This window comes from Hyperolius riggenbachi, chromosome 11, assembly GCF_040937935.1.
Source record: "Hyperolius riggenbachi isolate aHypRig1 chromosome 11, aHypRig1.pri, whole genome shotgun sequence".
In the NCBI taxonomy this organism is placed as follows: domain Eukaryota; kingdom Metazoa; phylum Chordata; class Amphibia; order Anura; family Hyperoliidae; genus Hyperolius; species Hyperolius riggenbachi.
In genome coordinates this window covers 80,988,645-81,002,766 of record NC_090656.1, presented here as the reverse complement: position 1 = coordinate 81,002,766, position 14,122 = coordinate 80,988,645, and the positions used below count along the sequence as shown (strand labels likewise).

The 14,122-nt window shown below is 41.8% G+C and overlaps 1 protein-coding gene across 4 annotated transcripts in view; it reads left to right on the top strand.

The window, feature by feature from the left end:
- The window catches only part of FAR1 (fatty acyl-CoA reductase 1), a 185,656-nt gene extending 174,847 nt beyond the window's left edge, over nt 1-10,809 (top strand). For all 4 annotated transcript variants that reach the window (XM_068261228.1, XM_068261227.1, XM_068261225.1 and 1 more), the window contains 2 exons: nt 4,429-4,556; nt 5,738-10,809. In XM_068261228.1, coding sequence (XP_068117329.1) covers nt 4,429-4,556; nt 5,738-5,900 — 291 coding nt within the window. In that variant the 3' untranslated portion in view covers nt 5,901-10,809. The remainder of the gene's footprint in view (nt 1-4,428; nt 4,557-5,737) is intronic.
- Nucleotides 10,810-14,122: the final 3,313 nt, after the last annotated feature.

The window sequence follows — 14,122 nt, the reverse complement described above, 5'->3', positions numbered from 1 at the left end:
GGAATCCAGGGCTGTAGAGTCGGAGTCGGGGTAATTTTTGGGTACCTGGAGTCGGAGTCGGGAGAAAATGCACTGACTCCAACTCCTAATGAATTTAAACTGTAATTAAAATAGAAAATATGATAAAATATTATATTTCTAAGAGAAGTCATCATAAATAATTTATATATACAGTATTAGCTGTGCTTAGTCCACAAAAATGAAACCAATCAAAAAATAGTTACTTGTGCTGCTTCAATAAAGCAGTCCCCGTATTTTTAAAGTCAGATATACATATCTGATTGTGACTCTATATATGATGTGTACACAGGAATCTTTTATATGTTACGGCCAGAACCCGAAGTTATGCCACTTCGTGTTGTGGCTGGCCACTTCGGGTTCTGGCCGGTCAATGTGCGACGTGGCTGCGGCCAATGTCCGAAATGAGCCGAATCCTGGCGGCTCCGATCATTTTCTAACAGAGATGGTCAATGAGATGGAAATAATTCTGCGTTATTGTTGGTTTATGCAAATGTATGCACTCCCTTTTGCTCATGAAATCAAATAATTTGATATGTTGTTAACATTTGGTTTGGGGACTACGAATTAAAGGGTACCTGAGACGGATAAAAAGAAGTTTTATACGTACTAGCTCTATCCTTTTCTGTCCCAATACTACACTCCTGCAGCTCGGAGGTATGGTGTCAAGGCGGCCCCGGGGTGTCATGTAGGGTGGCCCTGCTTGGCTGCACTGGTCCGCGCTTTGTCCCTTGGGGCTTGAATTAGCTCTGTTGTGGCAATCTACATCTTGGCCACAAGATGGCGTGTGATCTGGCGCGGACTACTGATGCTGCCTTGGACTTGCTCCTGACGTCTGCTCGCGCACCAGCGTGACGCCATTTTAGGCCGGCGTTTGCACGCAGAGGGATCTCAGATGAGCCTGCCCTGATGATGCTGGCGACTTTGCCAGGGAAACCGATCGGCAATCCAAGGCGTATTGCCCGCTAAATGCCCTGCTTCACCCGGGGGACAGCTATTGGCCATAGGAGGCTGCACAGGACGTATTCCTATGCACTTTACACATCTTATGACTGCAAGCGGACTTTTAGATATAGATAGATAGAGATATAGATAGATATATAGATAGAGATATAGATAGATATCTACACACACACACACACACACACGATCTTCTCAAAAAATTAGCATATTGTGATAAAGTTCATTATTATATGTACTGATAAACATTAGACTTTCATATATTTTAGATTCAAATACACACAACTGCAGTAGTTCAAGCCTTTTATTGTTTTAATATTGATGATTTTGGCATACAGCTCATGAAAACCCAAAATTCCTATCTCAAAAAATTAGCATATTTCATCCGACCAATAAAAGAAAAGTGTTTTTAAAACAAAAAAAAGTCAACCTTCAAATAATTATGTTCAGTTATGCACTTAATACTTGGTCGGGAATCCTTTTGCAGAAATGACTGCTTCAATGCGGCGTGGCATGGAGGCAATCAGCCTGTGGCACTGCTCAGGTGTTATGGAGGCCCAGGATGCTTCGATAGCGGCCTTAAGCTCATCCAGAGTATTGTGTCTTGCGTCTCTCAACTTTCTCTTCACAATATCCCACAGATTCTCTATGGGGTTCAGGTCAGGAGAGTTGGCAGGCCAATTGAGCACAGTAATACCATGGTCAGTAAACCATTTACCAGTGGTTTTGGCACTGTGAGCAGGTGCCAGGTCGTGCTGAAAAATGAAATCTTCATCTCCATAAAGCTTTTCAGCAGATGGAAGCATGAAGTGCTCCAAAATCTCCTGATAGCTAGCTGCATTGACCCTGTCCTTGATAAAACACAGTGGACCAACACCAACAGCTGACATGGCACCTCAGACCATCACTGTGGGTACTTGACACTGGACTTCAGGCATTTTGGCATTTCCCTCACCCCAGTCTTCCTCCAGACTCTGGCACCTTGATTTCCGAATGGCATGTAAAAGTTGCTTTCATCCGAAAAAAGTACATTGGACCACCGAGCAACAGTCCAGTGCTGCTTCTCTGTAGCCCAGGTCAGGCGCTCCTGCCGCTGTTTCTGGTTCAAAAGTGGGTTCATGCTTCCATCCGCTGAAAAGCCTTATGGAGATGAAGATTTCATTTTTCAGCACAACCTGGCACCTGCTCACAGTGCCAAAACCACTGGTAAATGGTTTACTGACCATGGTATTACTGTTCTCAATTGGCCTGCCAACTCTCCTGACCTGAACCCCATAGAGAATCTGTGGGATATTGTGAAGAGAAGGTTGAGAGATGCAAAACCCAACACTCTGGATGAGCTAAAGGCCGCTATCGAAGCATCCTGGGCCTCCATAACACCTGATCAGTGCCACAGGCTGATTGCCTCCATGCCACGCCGCACTGTAGCAGTCATTTCTGCAAAAGGATTCCCGACCAAGTATTGAGTGAATAACTGAACATAATTATTTGAAGGTTGACTTTTTTTTATTTTAAAAACAGTTTTCTTTTTTTGGTCGGATGAAATATGCTAATTTTTTGAAAGGAATTTTGGGTTTTTATGAGCTGTATGCCAAAATCATCAATATTAAAACAATAAAAGGCTTGAACTACTTTAGTTTGTGTATTTGAATCTAAAATATATGAAAGTCTAATGTTTATCAGTACATTACAAAAAGTAATGAACTTTATCACAATATGCTAATTTTTTTTTTTTTTTTTTTTATAGAAGATCCTGTGTGTGTGTGTATATGAGTGTGTGTGTGTGTGTGTGTGTATGTGTGTATATATATATATATATATATATATATATATATATATATATATATATATATATATATATATATATAATGTGTGTGTGTATGTATATGTATATATATGTATGTGTATATATATACACACACACACACACACACACACACACACACACACACACACACACACACACACACACACACACACACACACACACACACACACACACACACACACACACACACACACACACACACACACACACACACACACACACACACACACACACACACACACACACACACACACACACACACACACACACACACATATATATACATACACCAGCCCAGTGCAGCACATATTGCAAAATGATAATCCACCGCAAGGTCCATATCACCTTTTGACTACCATCACGTGACTAAGAAAAGATTGGAGGGTTGCATAATGCTGGGGATACACGGGTCGATCCGTCTCGTGCGCGCGGATCGATTACCGCTCCCCCCGACGGCGCTACCTTATCAGCGCTCGATCCCCTGCCAATGTCCGCAGGCGGGAATCGAGCGGGCGGGGGTCGAGCGGCATGATCGGGCCAGCTGAATATTATCAGGATTAGGGAGTGATCCATGGTGGACTTGTTACTGCACAGCTGTCTAATTCGGTACAACCCCGTTTGAAAGTTGATAAATCAAAGCACAGTGACCTCTGATCGAATCAATTCATCACTGATGTTTATGTCCCGTAAACAGTATGTTTGATGGATTTCTATTCTCTTGAACAACATTTATGAACTGTGAACTAAGGTGAAACTACAGGCTTATGAATTGGTGATGACCTCACTTACAAGGATCTTTCAGTATATGGTGGAACTCTGTATGCTCCTACAACTGCTTTTTTGCTATGCGAGAACAGTGATCTACTACTTGCTGACATTGGATTGCTGCCTAGGAACTTCAAACATCTGTGAATCTTTTTTTTTTTTTTTTTTTTTTTTTTACAGGAACTTTTTTTCCAATTTTTTTGCTGAGAGCTCCAGCACTTTTTCAATCAGTAGATGTGATAGACTGTGTAAAAGCCATATTGGTCAAGGCCTTGTCCCCCTATAGTGTGGAATCAGGGCTCTGGATTTTTAAGATTATTATTACTGAGTTTCTATATTTGTGATTAATAATAAATGGTAAACTACTCACTTATAGAAAGGACGTAAACAAATATATTAAAATATATTTGTTTACTTCCTTTCTATAAGTGAGTAATTTACAATTTAATGAGTCTCACTCATGAATAACATCTTTATTACTTATTTACCAGATAAAAATAAAGAAATGATTTTAGGCCTGATAGTAACACCTTTAGGTCTTCATTGCAGTACACCATGCCATTTGGGTTAAATGACCCAAAACAGCAATGCTATCTGTTATAACACTTAACATTGTTTTTTTGTTTTTTTTTCTTTGTCTTTCTATCTTTACTTTTTTCTTTCTTTCTGTCTGCCTGTCTGTCTTTTTCTTTCTTTCTCTCTCTCTCTTCTTTTTCTGTCTCTGTCTTTCTTTCTTTTTCTCTTTCTTTTTTTTAATCTTTTTCTTTCTTTCTTTCTTTCTTTCTCTCTCTGTATGTAGTTCATGGTCCACCAGTTAATCATCATTGATCTAACTAATGAAAGTGTTTATTTTGTAGGTTTTTAACTTTGATGTACGACAGCTGCACTGGGCCGAGTACATGGAGAATTACTGCATGGGAACAAAAAAGTATGTTTTAAATGAGGAAATGTCAGGACTCCCAGCGGCCAGGAAGCACTTAAACAAGTAAGTGGTGTATTGCATTACTGTCTGCCACATCGTAGCTTTTTATACTATCCAGTGTGGTGGTCAGGGCCAGGGCAAGGTTCTCCAGCACTAGAGGCTGAGATTCCAAAATGCGAAACCCCACGAACTGTGCTTGCCCCAGTATGGGTAGCAACCGTGCCCCAAGTATTCGCTCCCTTCCCAGTACAATAGCCAGATACAGTATTAGGCAGCACCTGACCAGTATAATATTAGGCAGCAGTGCCAGTAGATGTAGCGAAAGTAAGGGATAGTGTAATAGCCATATGTGCTCCACCTTCTCCAGTACAATAGCCAGATGAATCCCCTAATTTCCCTTCCCCAATGTAATAGCTAAATGTGTCCCCCTCCCTCCCTCATATAGTAGCCAGTTTACCTGCAACTTGTCAATCACTGATCCTCCGCATTGACTCCCCCACTTCCTCCATTTCATGACTCCCCCTGCCGCTTCCCGCCTTCGCTGGTACTTCCTGGGTCGCGGCTTGGATTCCTATTGGTGGAAGCTAAGAGAGACGGGGGGAGCCTGGAATCGAGGTGGAGATGCAATAAGGCAGACAAGCAGATTGTCGCTAGCCTGGTGATCTTTTAAGTGGGTTTAGCTTGATGCATATTCTAATGAACATAAGTCTCCATGTAGTTAGGGGCAATTAAGTTTACCAAAAAAAAAGTAAAGGGAGGACTGAAAAGAAATCCTACATGTTTGAGACCTTGTCAGAATATACTTCCTGGGTCGCGGCTTGGATTCCTATTGGTGGAAGCTGAGAGGCGGGGGGGGGGGGGGCTGGAATTGAGAAGGCGATGCAACAAGGATGACCGACAGCCTCACATAAAGACAGCTAGCGACAAACAGATTGTCGCTAGCTTGGCGGAGCAGGGAGGGGGGGGGGTGTCAGCAGCGGTACAATGACCCAGAGGCATTTCATTGTGCACACAACATGCCTCTGGGTCCTATTAGGATTATCATATGCCACCTCGGGTTCTCTAAGTAAAAGAAGAAAAAGCAGTTTCAGATTGGTAAAACCTCCCTTTGATATAGGTGTTGAGTCAATTTCAAGATAAACCACACGACCGTACATAGATATCCAAGTGATATGACAGTATGATGTCAAACCTTTCGCCTATAAGTAGTTCTTATAAAAGATGTTCTCATGTTCCTGCTGCAGGTTACGGAATATTCGCTATGGATTTAACACCGTCCTGGTGGTTCTGATCTGGCGTGTCTTCATTGCACGATCGCAGATGGCAAGAAACATCTGGTACTTTGTGGTTAGTCTGTGTTTCAAGTTCCTATCTTATTTCCGGGCATCGAGCACCATGAGATACTGAAGATACTGGACACTGATCAGATCGGACATCTATGCACACAGTGGCAACCTGCACAGACTCTTGTTACCTGATCTGTGTCTTTTCTTAATTTTTTTTTTTCTTCCCATGTCTTGTACAGCCCTTCTGCCATCTTAGGTCCAGGATACATGATATAATTATACAAGTGTACCTTAGTCACCAACCACACCAGTAAGCTCGAACCAGCATTGCAGAGAGTTGCAAGGTGAAAATAACGCTTCAGTGTCAGATATGTGCTCTTCTAAACTCTGTGTGACTCTTCCCTGCCGACTTATGCACAGGTCTGATGGTTGTCTTTTTCTAGTGGACCTAAGTGTTCTTGAATAGTTTAAAGTATGATGCCACCTTTCTGGCTGAATTTGTTCAGTAACTCATAACAACAAAAATCAGAATTTCAGTGTATGGCAAATGTAGCACCAGCATACTTGTAGATTGGTATCTAATGGTCAGAAGGAGCAGAAACACGATTCCCTGCAATAAAACTGCAGGGGCAGGCATTTGTTCCTACTCCCTCTCGCCACTATAGGATGTTGTATGTCCCTTTAGTGGCAGGAGGAAATAGGAGCACATTCCTGTCAACTTAGCTGCTGCAGGTCTCTCTGGAACGCTAGTCATTCTGCGGAAGAGTTACCCAGTCCTTTTGTTGGATAGAATGCCCAGCTCGTGTTAAAAAAAAGAAAGGGGGAGAGGTGTGAGAACCTCTTTTTGTATTGTGTTGTCCCCAGGTAAGAGAATTTCCCTAATTTTTAATAGGAAGTGTTTTCACTTCAACAGGAAAAGAAACTCTACAAGTAAGACTTTTTTGTTAGCGCACCGCTTATCCTGTTCCAAGGATGATTAAACTAGGGAATATCTCCCCACTGGGTATCTCCCCATTGGGCAGTAAAACTTCAGTTTCACATCCTCCTTTCCACTCTAAAGTATGTTTTTTTTCTTAATGAGTTGTGCTATGAAACTGCTTCATCTACTTACAAACCTAAAGGGTCTGTTTATAGGAGAGTTCTCATATAAAGCATCCATTTTAGCCAGTGGATATTTGCTTACCTTTCTTTTACAAAACATCATCTCTGGCATGTAATTTCACAATTTGGTTAGAGGAAAGTAGAGCAGTTTCCCAGAGGCAACAATCTGGTGATTAAATCAAAAAAGGATTCTGATTGGCCTGCTGCTGGTGATTGCTCTGAGTAATGGTCCCAGGTTTCTTTGCACTCTTAATAAATTGGTCCATTAAATATTCACTATAATTACCCGTGAACAGCTGTACTATAGCCAAGTTCTCTAGAGGCATTTAGCACAATAGTGCTTCAGATGTACAGGTAAAATGTATTGCTTGTGTTTTATATAGTTGATTTCACTGCCCTGATCTGAAATTTTACCTGGAAAAGTGGCCTTACTTTACCTTCATGATTTACATTGTGCTTATTGGATTGTGCCTGTGTCACTCAACCTGTTTTGCTTTTTTGCTGCCTCTTGTCTATATTGCATGTTAATTTTCTTCTTGCTTTTTTTTTTTCTTTTTACGGTTGCACACTCCCACTTTTTGGCTAATTTTTCTGTTTTTGTTGCCTTTGTTGCCTTTGTTTACCTTTTTCTTCCATTTCAACATTTAATGTTTTGCACTGTATATTGACCCAAACAAGCTCAATGATTATGAAGGTTTTTCTAGTTTTGTATGCACAGGGTTGTGATGAATAATGCTGTTTGATCCGTATGTGTGGCGTAATCAAATAACCACTAAGCATTTACATGTCACTGGTCGGCTGCAAGCTCTGTTTTCTGTTTAATTTTTTTTTTTTCTTGTAGCGCTTGTACAATAAAAAGAGCCCTTATTTTCAAGTTGTTTGCTTACTTACAGGCTGAGACAATGGTCTTCCGTTCATTACAGTTAATGTATCCAAAGCCAGTTGCTGCTTGCGTTGCATTTTTATGGTCATTTCGTGTTTTAACAACTTAAACCGTAATGTCTAACTGTAATACAAATGTCAGGGGACTCTTTACATTGGTGTGGCTCCAGCATCCAATCAGAGGCCACTTTAGTTACTGTGAGGAATTTGATTGATTCAGGATCAGAGATGCCCAATAAGATGCAAACATTTTTTTTAACATGGATTCAAATTTCATATTAATTGTTTGCAGATAGAAATTGGACCACTCAAAATGAACTCCCTTTGATTAGTCAAGCTGAAATTTGAATGCAGGTCAAAATTATTTGTGTCATTGATCATCTTTGTTGAGAATAACTGTGTGTGTTGTTGTGAGTTGAATCTCACACCTGTCCTCAATGTTGTGAAGTATTGCATGTGATAGGTGAAATCTGAACGCCAGAAAGTGACACAGTGGCAGTTTGATAACTCTGTCCTATTCAGAAGGATTCTTGTGCCAGAGGGTATCTTTACTGTACCATCACTTTCGGCCAGCCGTTCTTTGCCCAGCACTAACATCCTGTGCAGATTTGTACTTGCTGCACCATACTGTCCTGGGCTAATAATTATTGTAGCACTTTTGGTCGTATTTTTTTCAGATATTTGTGCAGAGCAGGCCTGTTAGATTATTTCAAGGGCTTGTACCCTGTATCCCTTCCATCGCTCTCTCCTGTTTGTGCTCACGGTTTCATGCTCAGGACAACTGGAGCATAACATAAGAAGAGGAAAAGTGGAAGATGGCTGACCGAAAATGGCCCTTTACAGGTCCAGTATTTCCCACAAGCCTCTCTGGGTGCCCAAGCTTAATAGCTTCTCTTTTTAGTTCTCTGAATTTCAATTTGTGAAGAGTAGCTTCCAGGAAAAGTTGCCCCCCCACCCCCATAGGAAAATTGTCTGTACTCAAGAGGGATACTTCAGTAAACTGTGGATGCCCTTAATCTAGATGGCAGTATTGCTCAGAAAGTTTTCAGATATCAAAACGTCCTGATTGTCTATTGTTTACAAACCCTTCTCCTGCACAGCAGCCTGTATTACTGTGTGCACTATACAGCGGCTGTGCTGTCTCTGTACTATGCTACTGTTTTGTCGCCTCTATACTTTCCCGGCTGTTTGAAAACCTTCACTTTTTACCCATGACTGTGCAGATGTTTTACACAAAAATCTGTGATCTTTAGTCAGGTCTTAAATGTTTTCTGCTTGTCCTTTCCGTTCCTGTCTGCGCTCAAGAAGTCTGAGAGCTACTCCAGGAAAGGAATGGATATATAGATACCCACATTTCAACAGATTAAGCTTTTACATTGTACTTGTAATCTGGGGGGGGGGGGGAGAAAATAATCTGGCAGAGCAGTACGTTATAGTGATGGTGTGCAGGATACAAGCTGCTGTAAAAAGGGACTGTTTTTTGCAGTTAACATCCAGGGTTAATATCCAGAGGGCTCACAGAGCAGTAAGGAATTATTAAAGGAAACAATTATATCGTGAAAAAACTGTGAATTGCTTTGTAAATTATGTTTTCCCTAGGTTGCTGTCACTTACAATGGGTAATAAAAAGCTGACAGATTTTGGAATAGACCATCTCCTCATGGAGGATTCTCAGTACCACCTTTATTTTTTAACAAAAGCGCTCCCTGGAAAGGATCTATACAAAGATGTCAGCCAGCTTCCCTACTTGCACGCTATTTTGGCAATTGGACTGAGAAATTTCAGTTCAGTACATGCTTTTGTTAATAAAGCACTAACTGAGAACCCCCCCCCCCCCCCCCCCACGAGGAGATGGACTGATCCAAAATTTGATAATCTTTCATATTTTTACTACCTACTAGAAGTGAGAGCAACATAAGAATAAGATCTGTACTTGTATGTATGTACAATATTTTACATTGTACAGTTTTTCACGATAGTTGTCCTTTAAGGACTGATTTAATGGGCTGCTTTCTGTTGAGGAAACCTTAAACTTACAAAAGTGACATGACTTGCCATTTTCACAGGTAGCCTAAACTCCCCTTATCCTTACAAAAGCCTGTATGGAGTTGAGTAATATTGCAGAGGGAGAGCGCCCCTTTAATACAGCCCACTGGTTGTGCACTGACTGCAGTATGTTGCTACATCTGAAGCATGCAGACACTCCGGGCTGCATGTGACCTTAAGGACTGCTAGCCCCTCTTTTTATTAATGAGGCATCTCTGAATATGAAAACAGTATGTTCTTTCTACTATTCAGAACATGTCTTCTGTTGAACTGGAGTCTATTATTAATGGGCTGTGGTTTAATCCATTAAACTGACCATGAAGTACACTTGTGCAATGTTAACTCCATATAATGATAAAGCAAGAACATAGTCTGAGCCAATCTTCAGTAAAGACTGCATGATAAAATCCTACCCTGGCCAAATACAACTGTTGTGTCGGGAGCAAATCCCCAAGTGCCAGGAGCATGTCCATCCTCTTACCTTTCAAGCATGATAACCATTAATGTGATGGATCGCTTCCAAAGACTGAGACCTTCTGGAGCTTCTGAAAGTTGAGCAGTTTTCACTGTAGGTAACCTCTGAATATGTTTATTATTATATGCTTAGTTTCTGTTGTTTAAGTTTACTTTCAGAGTGACATTAAGGATTTACCTGCTGTACCCCTTAACCTGAAAAGATGTTGTGTTAAAGACCGGATGCTGGTATAGAGTATATGTCGACCACATTGTTTGTCTTCGAGAAACATTAACGTGCTTCTATGTTGTGCAATGCTAATCCACAGGGCACCTTACTTTTTCTGTAGGTGTGACTGATCCGGGAATTATTTCAAATGCTTCTATGTTGAAGCTCATCGGTTTTCAATAATACTGCAAAATGTCATTGCTCTTTTACAGAACTGTATAGCGTTTGAATCTATTCTAGCGGCCACGGTCTAGGACCACACAGGAAGTGAGAGACTATTGGCTGCTGCTAAACATTCAATAAATTGACTTTTGTGAAACCTTTGGTCATTCTTCATTTCTTTTGTTGATTTGTGTGTTTGATTACACGCGTGTTTATAGAAAATCAAAAGCTCTTACCAAAAACAACACTGTACGTCATGACAATTTTGATTTGGTGCCGTTCCAAGCTATATAGTGCATGAAATGTGCATACAAGCCAGAATTATAACTATCCCATTGACTGTCTTTACTGTTAATTAAACCTATTGCCTAAGTTATAGAAGTAATTTTAGTAAGTTTGAATATAGTTTTTCCCTCTCTGTATGCTTTGCTTTCAGAGATAGTAACACTAGAGCAGGCTTGCCGATGGACAGGTGAGCTAAGCATCACTTCCACTATCACCACGGGGCCCTATTGGCGGGAAAGAGGGGGGGGGGGCAGCCATTGGATCAATCGGTAAACAGGAAGTAGAGCGCTGCTTCCACCACGCATTTGAGCAAGCCCTTTTGGGTGATATATTTTCAGCATGCCTGAACGGTTGCTTACATTTATTTTGGATAGAAATCAATCAAAATTACAAACGGGCGGCCACGTTGCGACATTGATCTCTGATCAAGTAATGTATGGGCACTGAAAAGATTGTAGAAAACTTCTGCAGCTGATAAATTTTAAGGAACAAAACATTTTTATAAAAGGAATCCAGGTTTTCTCTATCCGATGTCACTGCTTGGAGTCCCCCAGTAACCCCTTCCTGCCACTGCACAGTAAATTATCCTTTTACAGAATATTCCTGTGCAGTCCGTGAATCATGGAATCCCTTAGTGTGCTGCAGGCTGTGTAGGTCATTTTGCTCAGTTATATACAGACTTGTTTCTAGAGTCTGCTACCCCGGCACCCAAAAAGTGGTATACTCAAAATCACTTGACCACACACTTCCTACAACTGGAAAGTTGCAGTGATTAAAGGGACAATTGTCCAAAATATAGTGGGAAAAAAAAGATATGTTCGTACTAATCCCTGCAGATTCTATGCAGCATCTTATAACTTTTCTCTGTTGTGCTGTATGGCTGCCACTCCTCTCTGAAAACCGACACCTCCACTTTTAAAATGGTGCCAATCCCAGATGACTTTATCGGTCAGTGCCTTTTCTGTGCCTGAATGTGCAATTGTTTAACTGCTGTTCATAAGCAATAGGATTGTGCTGAGCATGGGGCGACACTAGGTAATGAGTTCAGTAGGGTGGTTAAGGGTGTAAATGGAACTGACTTCATATCACAAGCCAACATCTTCCCGTGTCAAAATTTTGACTTCTTCTGAAAGTCACTTTTTTCCCAGTGACTACGGGAGTGAGCAGGACAACAAAGATTGAGGTATGTACTGCCTGACCGATGGACTACATTGTGCGTTGGCCAGAAAGAAATGTGTGTGGGCCAGTACTGCTTCCATCTCCTCTCTGGTCTAAGGTAGGTAAGTCAGGTGTGACCATGTGGCAGTCAAACAGAAAGAACGGATGCCTGACTGCAGTTTCCAGTATCCTTGAATTACAGTAGAAACCATGTTGTTCACATTATGTTGCAGGACTTGACGTTCACAAAAAGTAAGTAGGGAGCAACTGCTGGAACTCGGTGTGCTAAAATGAACCTAATAAAGCTTGAGTGGTCTTGACAAAAGAGCAACAGTTCACATCTTGAATTGTCTTTATCATAGCGTAGCTGTCAATTGGACAGTTGTCCTGAGAAATAACTGGCCAACCTAATGGTTGGTCCATGTCTACATGAGGCTCACAAATACCACATCTGTGAAATATGTATTGCTTCCATTGTCACAATGGAAGCCGAATTACATAATTCCCCACTATCCATGTGGACCTAGAGGGGGAATAGTATCTAATGTCGCCGGGAACTTGTGCAGAAGCAGGATAAGCCATACCGGCTGCATCCTGCACGCAAGTCTCCCGGCGCCGATTTCAAATGTATGCTGACAGAAGGAGCGCTATACTTTTAGATGAAAATGACCGAGCAGGCGGCTTTCGTCAAGCGGGGTAAGTAGAACAACAAGGCGTTCAACCTCACTCACTAAGTAGGTTACTGCATCAAAATCTTGTAGAGCACTAACGCAGATGCAAACAATGCATGCCATTTTTCAGCAATTCTGGGAGCCTCCTGAATAGATGCTCCCAGGAGCACTTGTGATTGTGGAACCCAGAACACTGCAGGGGTTGGAGAGATGGGGGAGTGGCTTATATTGCCTAAGAAATGAATGGGAAACTTGGGTAATAAAATAAAATTTGGGGGGAGATTTTGCCACATATTACTGTAGAACTGGCAGTCTCAACTAACCAGCTGTCATGCCTGGTGCACATCAAAAACAGCTAGCAGATCCGCAAAATGCTAGCAGATTTTGAAACGCTTTTTCTGTAGCGTTTCAGCTAGCGTTTTGTGTAGCGGTTTTGGTGTAGTAGATTTCATATATTGTTACAGTAAAGCTGTTACTGAACAGCTTCTGTAACAAAAACGCCGGCAAAACCACTCTGAACAGGCGTTTTTCAGAGCGGTTTGCGGTTTTCCTATACTTAACATTGAGGCAGAAACGCATCCGCAATCCAAAAAATGCCTCACCCCGGGAGTATGCGTTTCAGCAAAACGCCTCCCGCTCTGGTGTGAACCACCCCATTGAGATACATTGACCAAGCGGATCCAGAAACTCTGAAAAAGCCGCTCGGTGTGCACCAGCCCTTGGTGGGGGAAGCCATGAGGTTGTGCCAGATTGGGACATGCTGAAAGCGCTGAAATCTACGCTGTTCACTGCCTCTTATCCCTGCCAGGGTGTATATTTCAATCTCCTATCACCGCTGCACTCAGCTGTCTAATTACAGCTGAGCTCCGTACTCCAGTCAGGAGTCGATTCCTTTGGCACCTCACCGTGTGATCACTCTGAGCCATTTGTAGTGATCACATAAAAAAACAAAAATGCTCAGGTCCTTAACAGGCAAGAGCCTATTTGCCTAAAAGGCTTTAAAGTATTTACACCATCTTTATGATCTTTCACGTGTCCACAATTTATTAAAAAAAAAATTCTGAGTTGTAATAAAAGAGCCTCATGCCTGCTTTGATTCATTTTTAGTCTAGTCCAGGCATGGGCAAACTCGGCCCTCCAGCTGTTACGGAACTACAAGTTCCACAATGCATTTGCCTTTGAGTCATGATTTCTGGCTGTCAGACTCCTGCAATGCATTGTGGGACTTGTAGTTCCTTAACAGCTGGAGGGCCAAGTTTGCCCATGCCTGGTCTAGTCACACCATCACATGTCCCTTGCTTTCCACACATGGTGGCACATGGTAGGAGGCAGTGTGTGCTGCCCCTGCATCAGTTC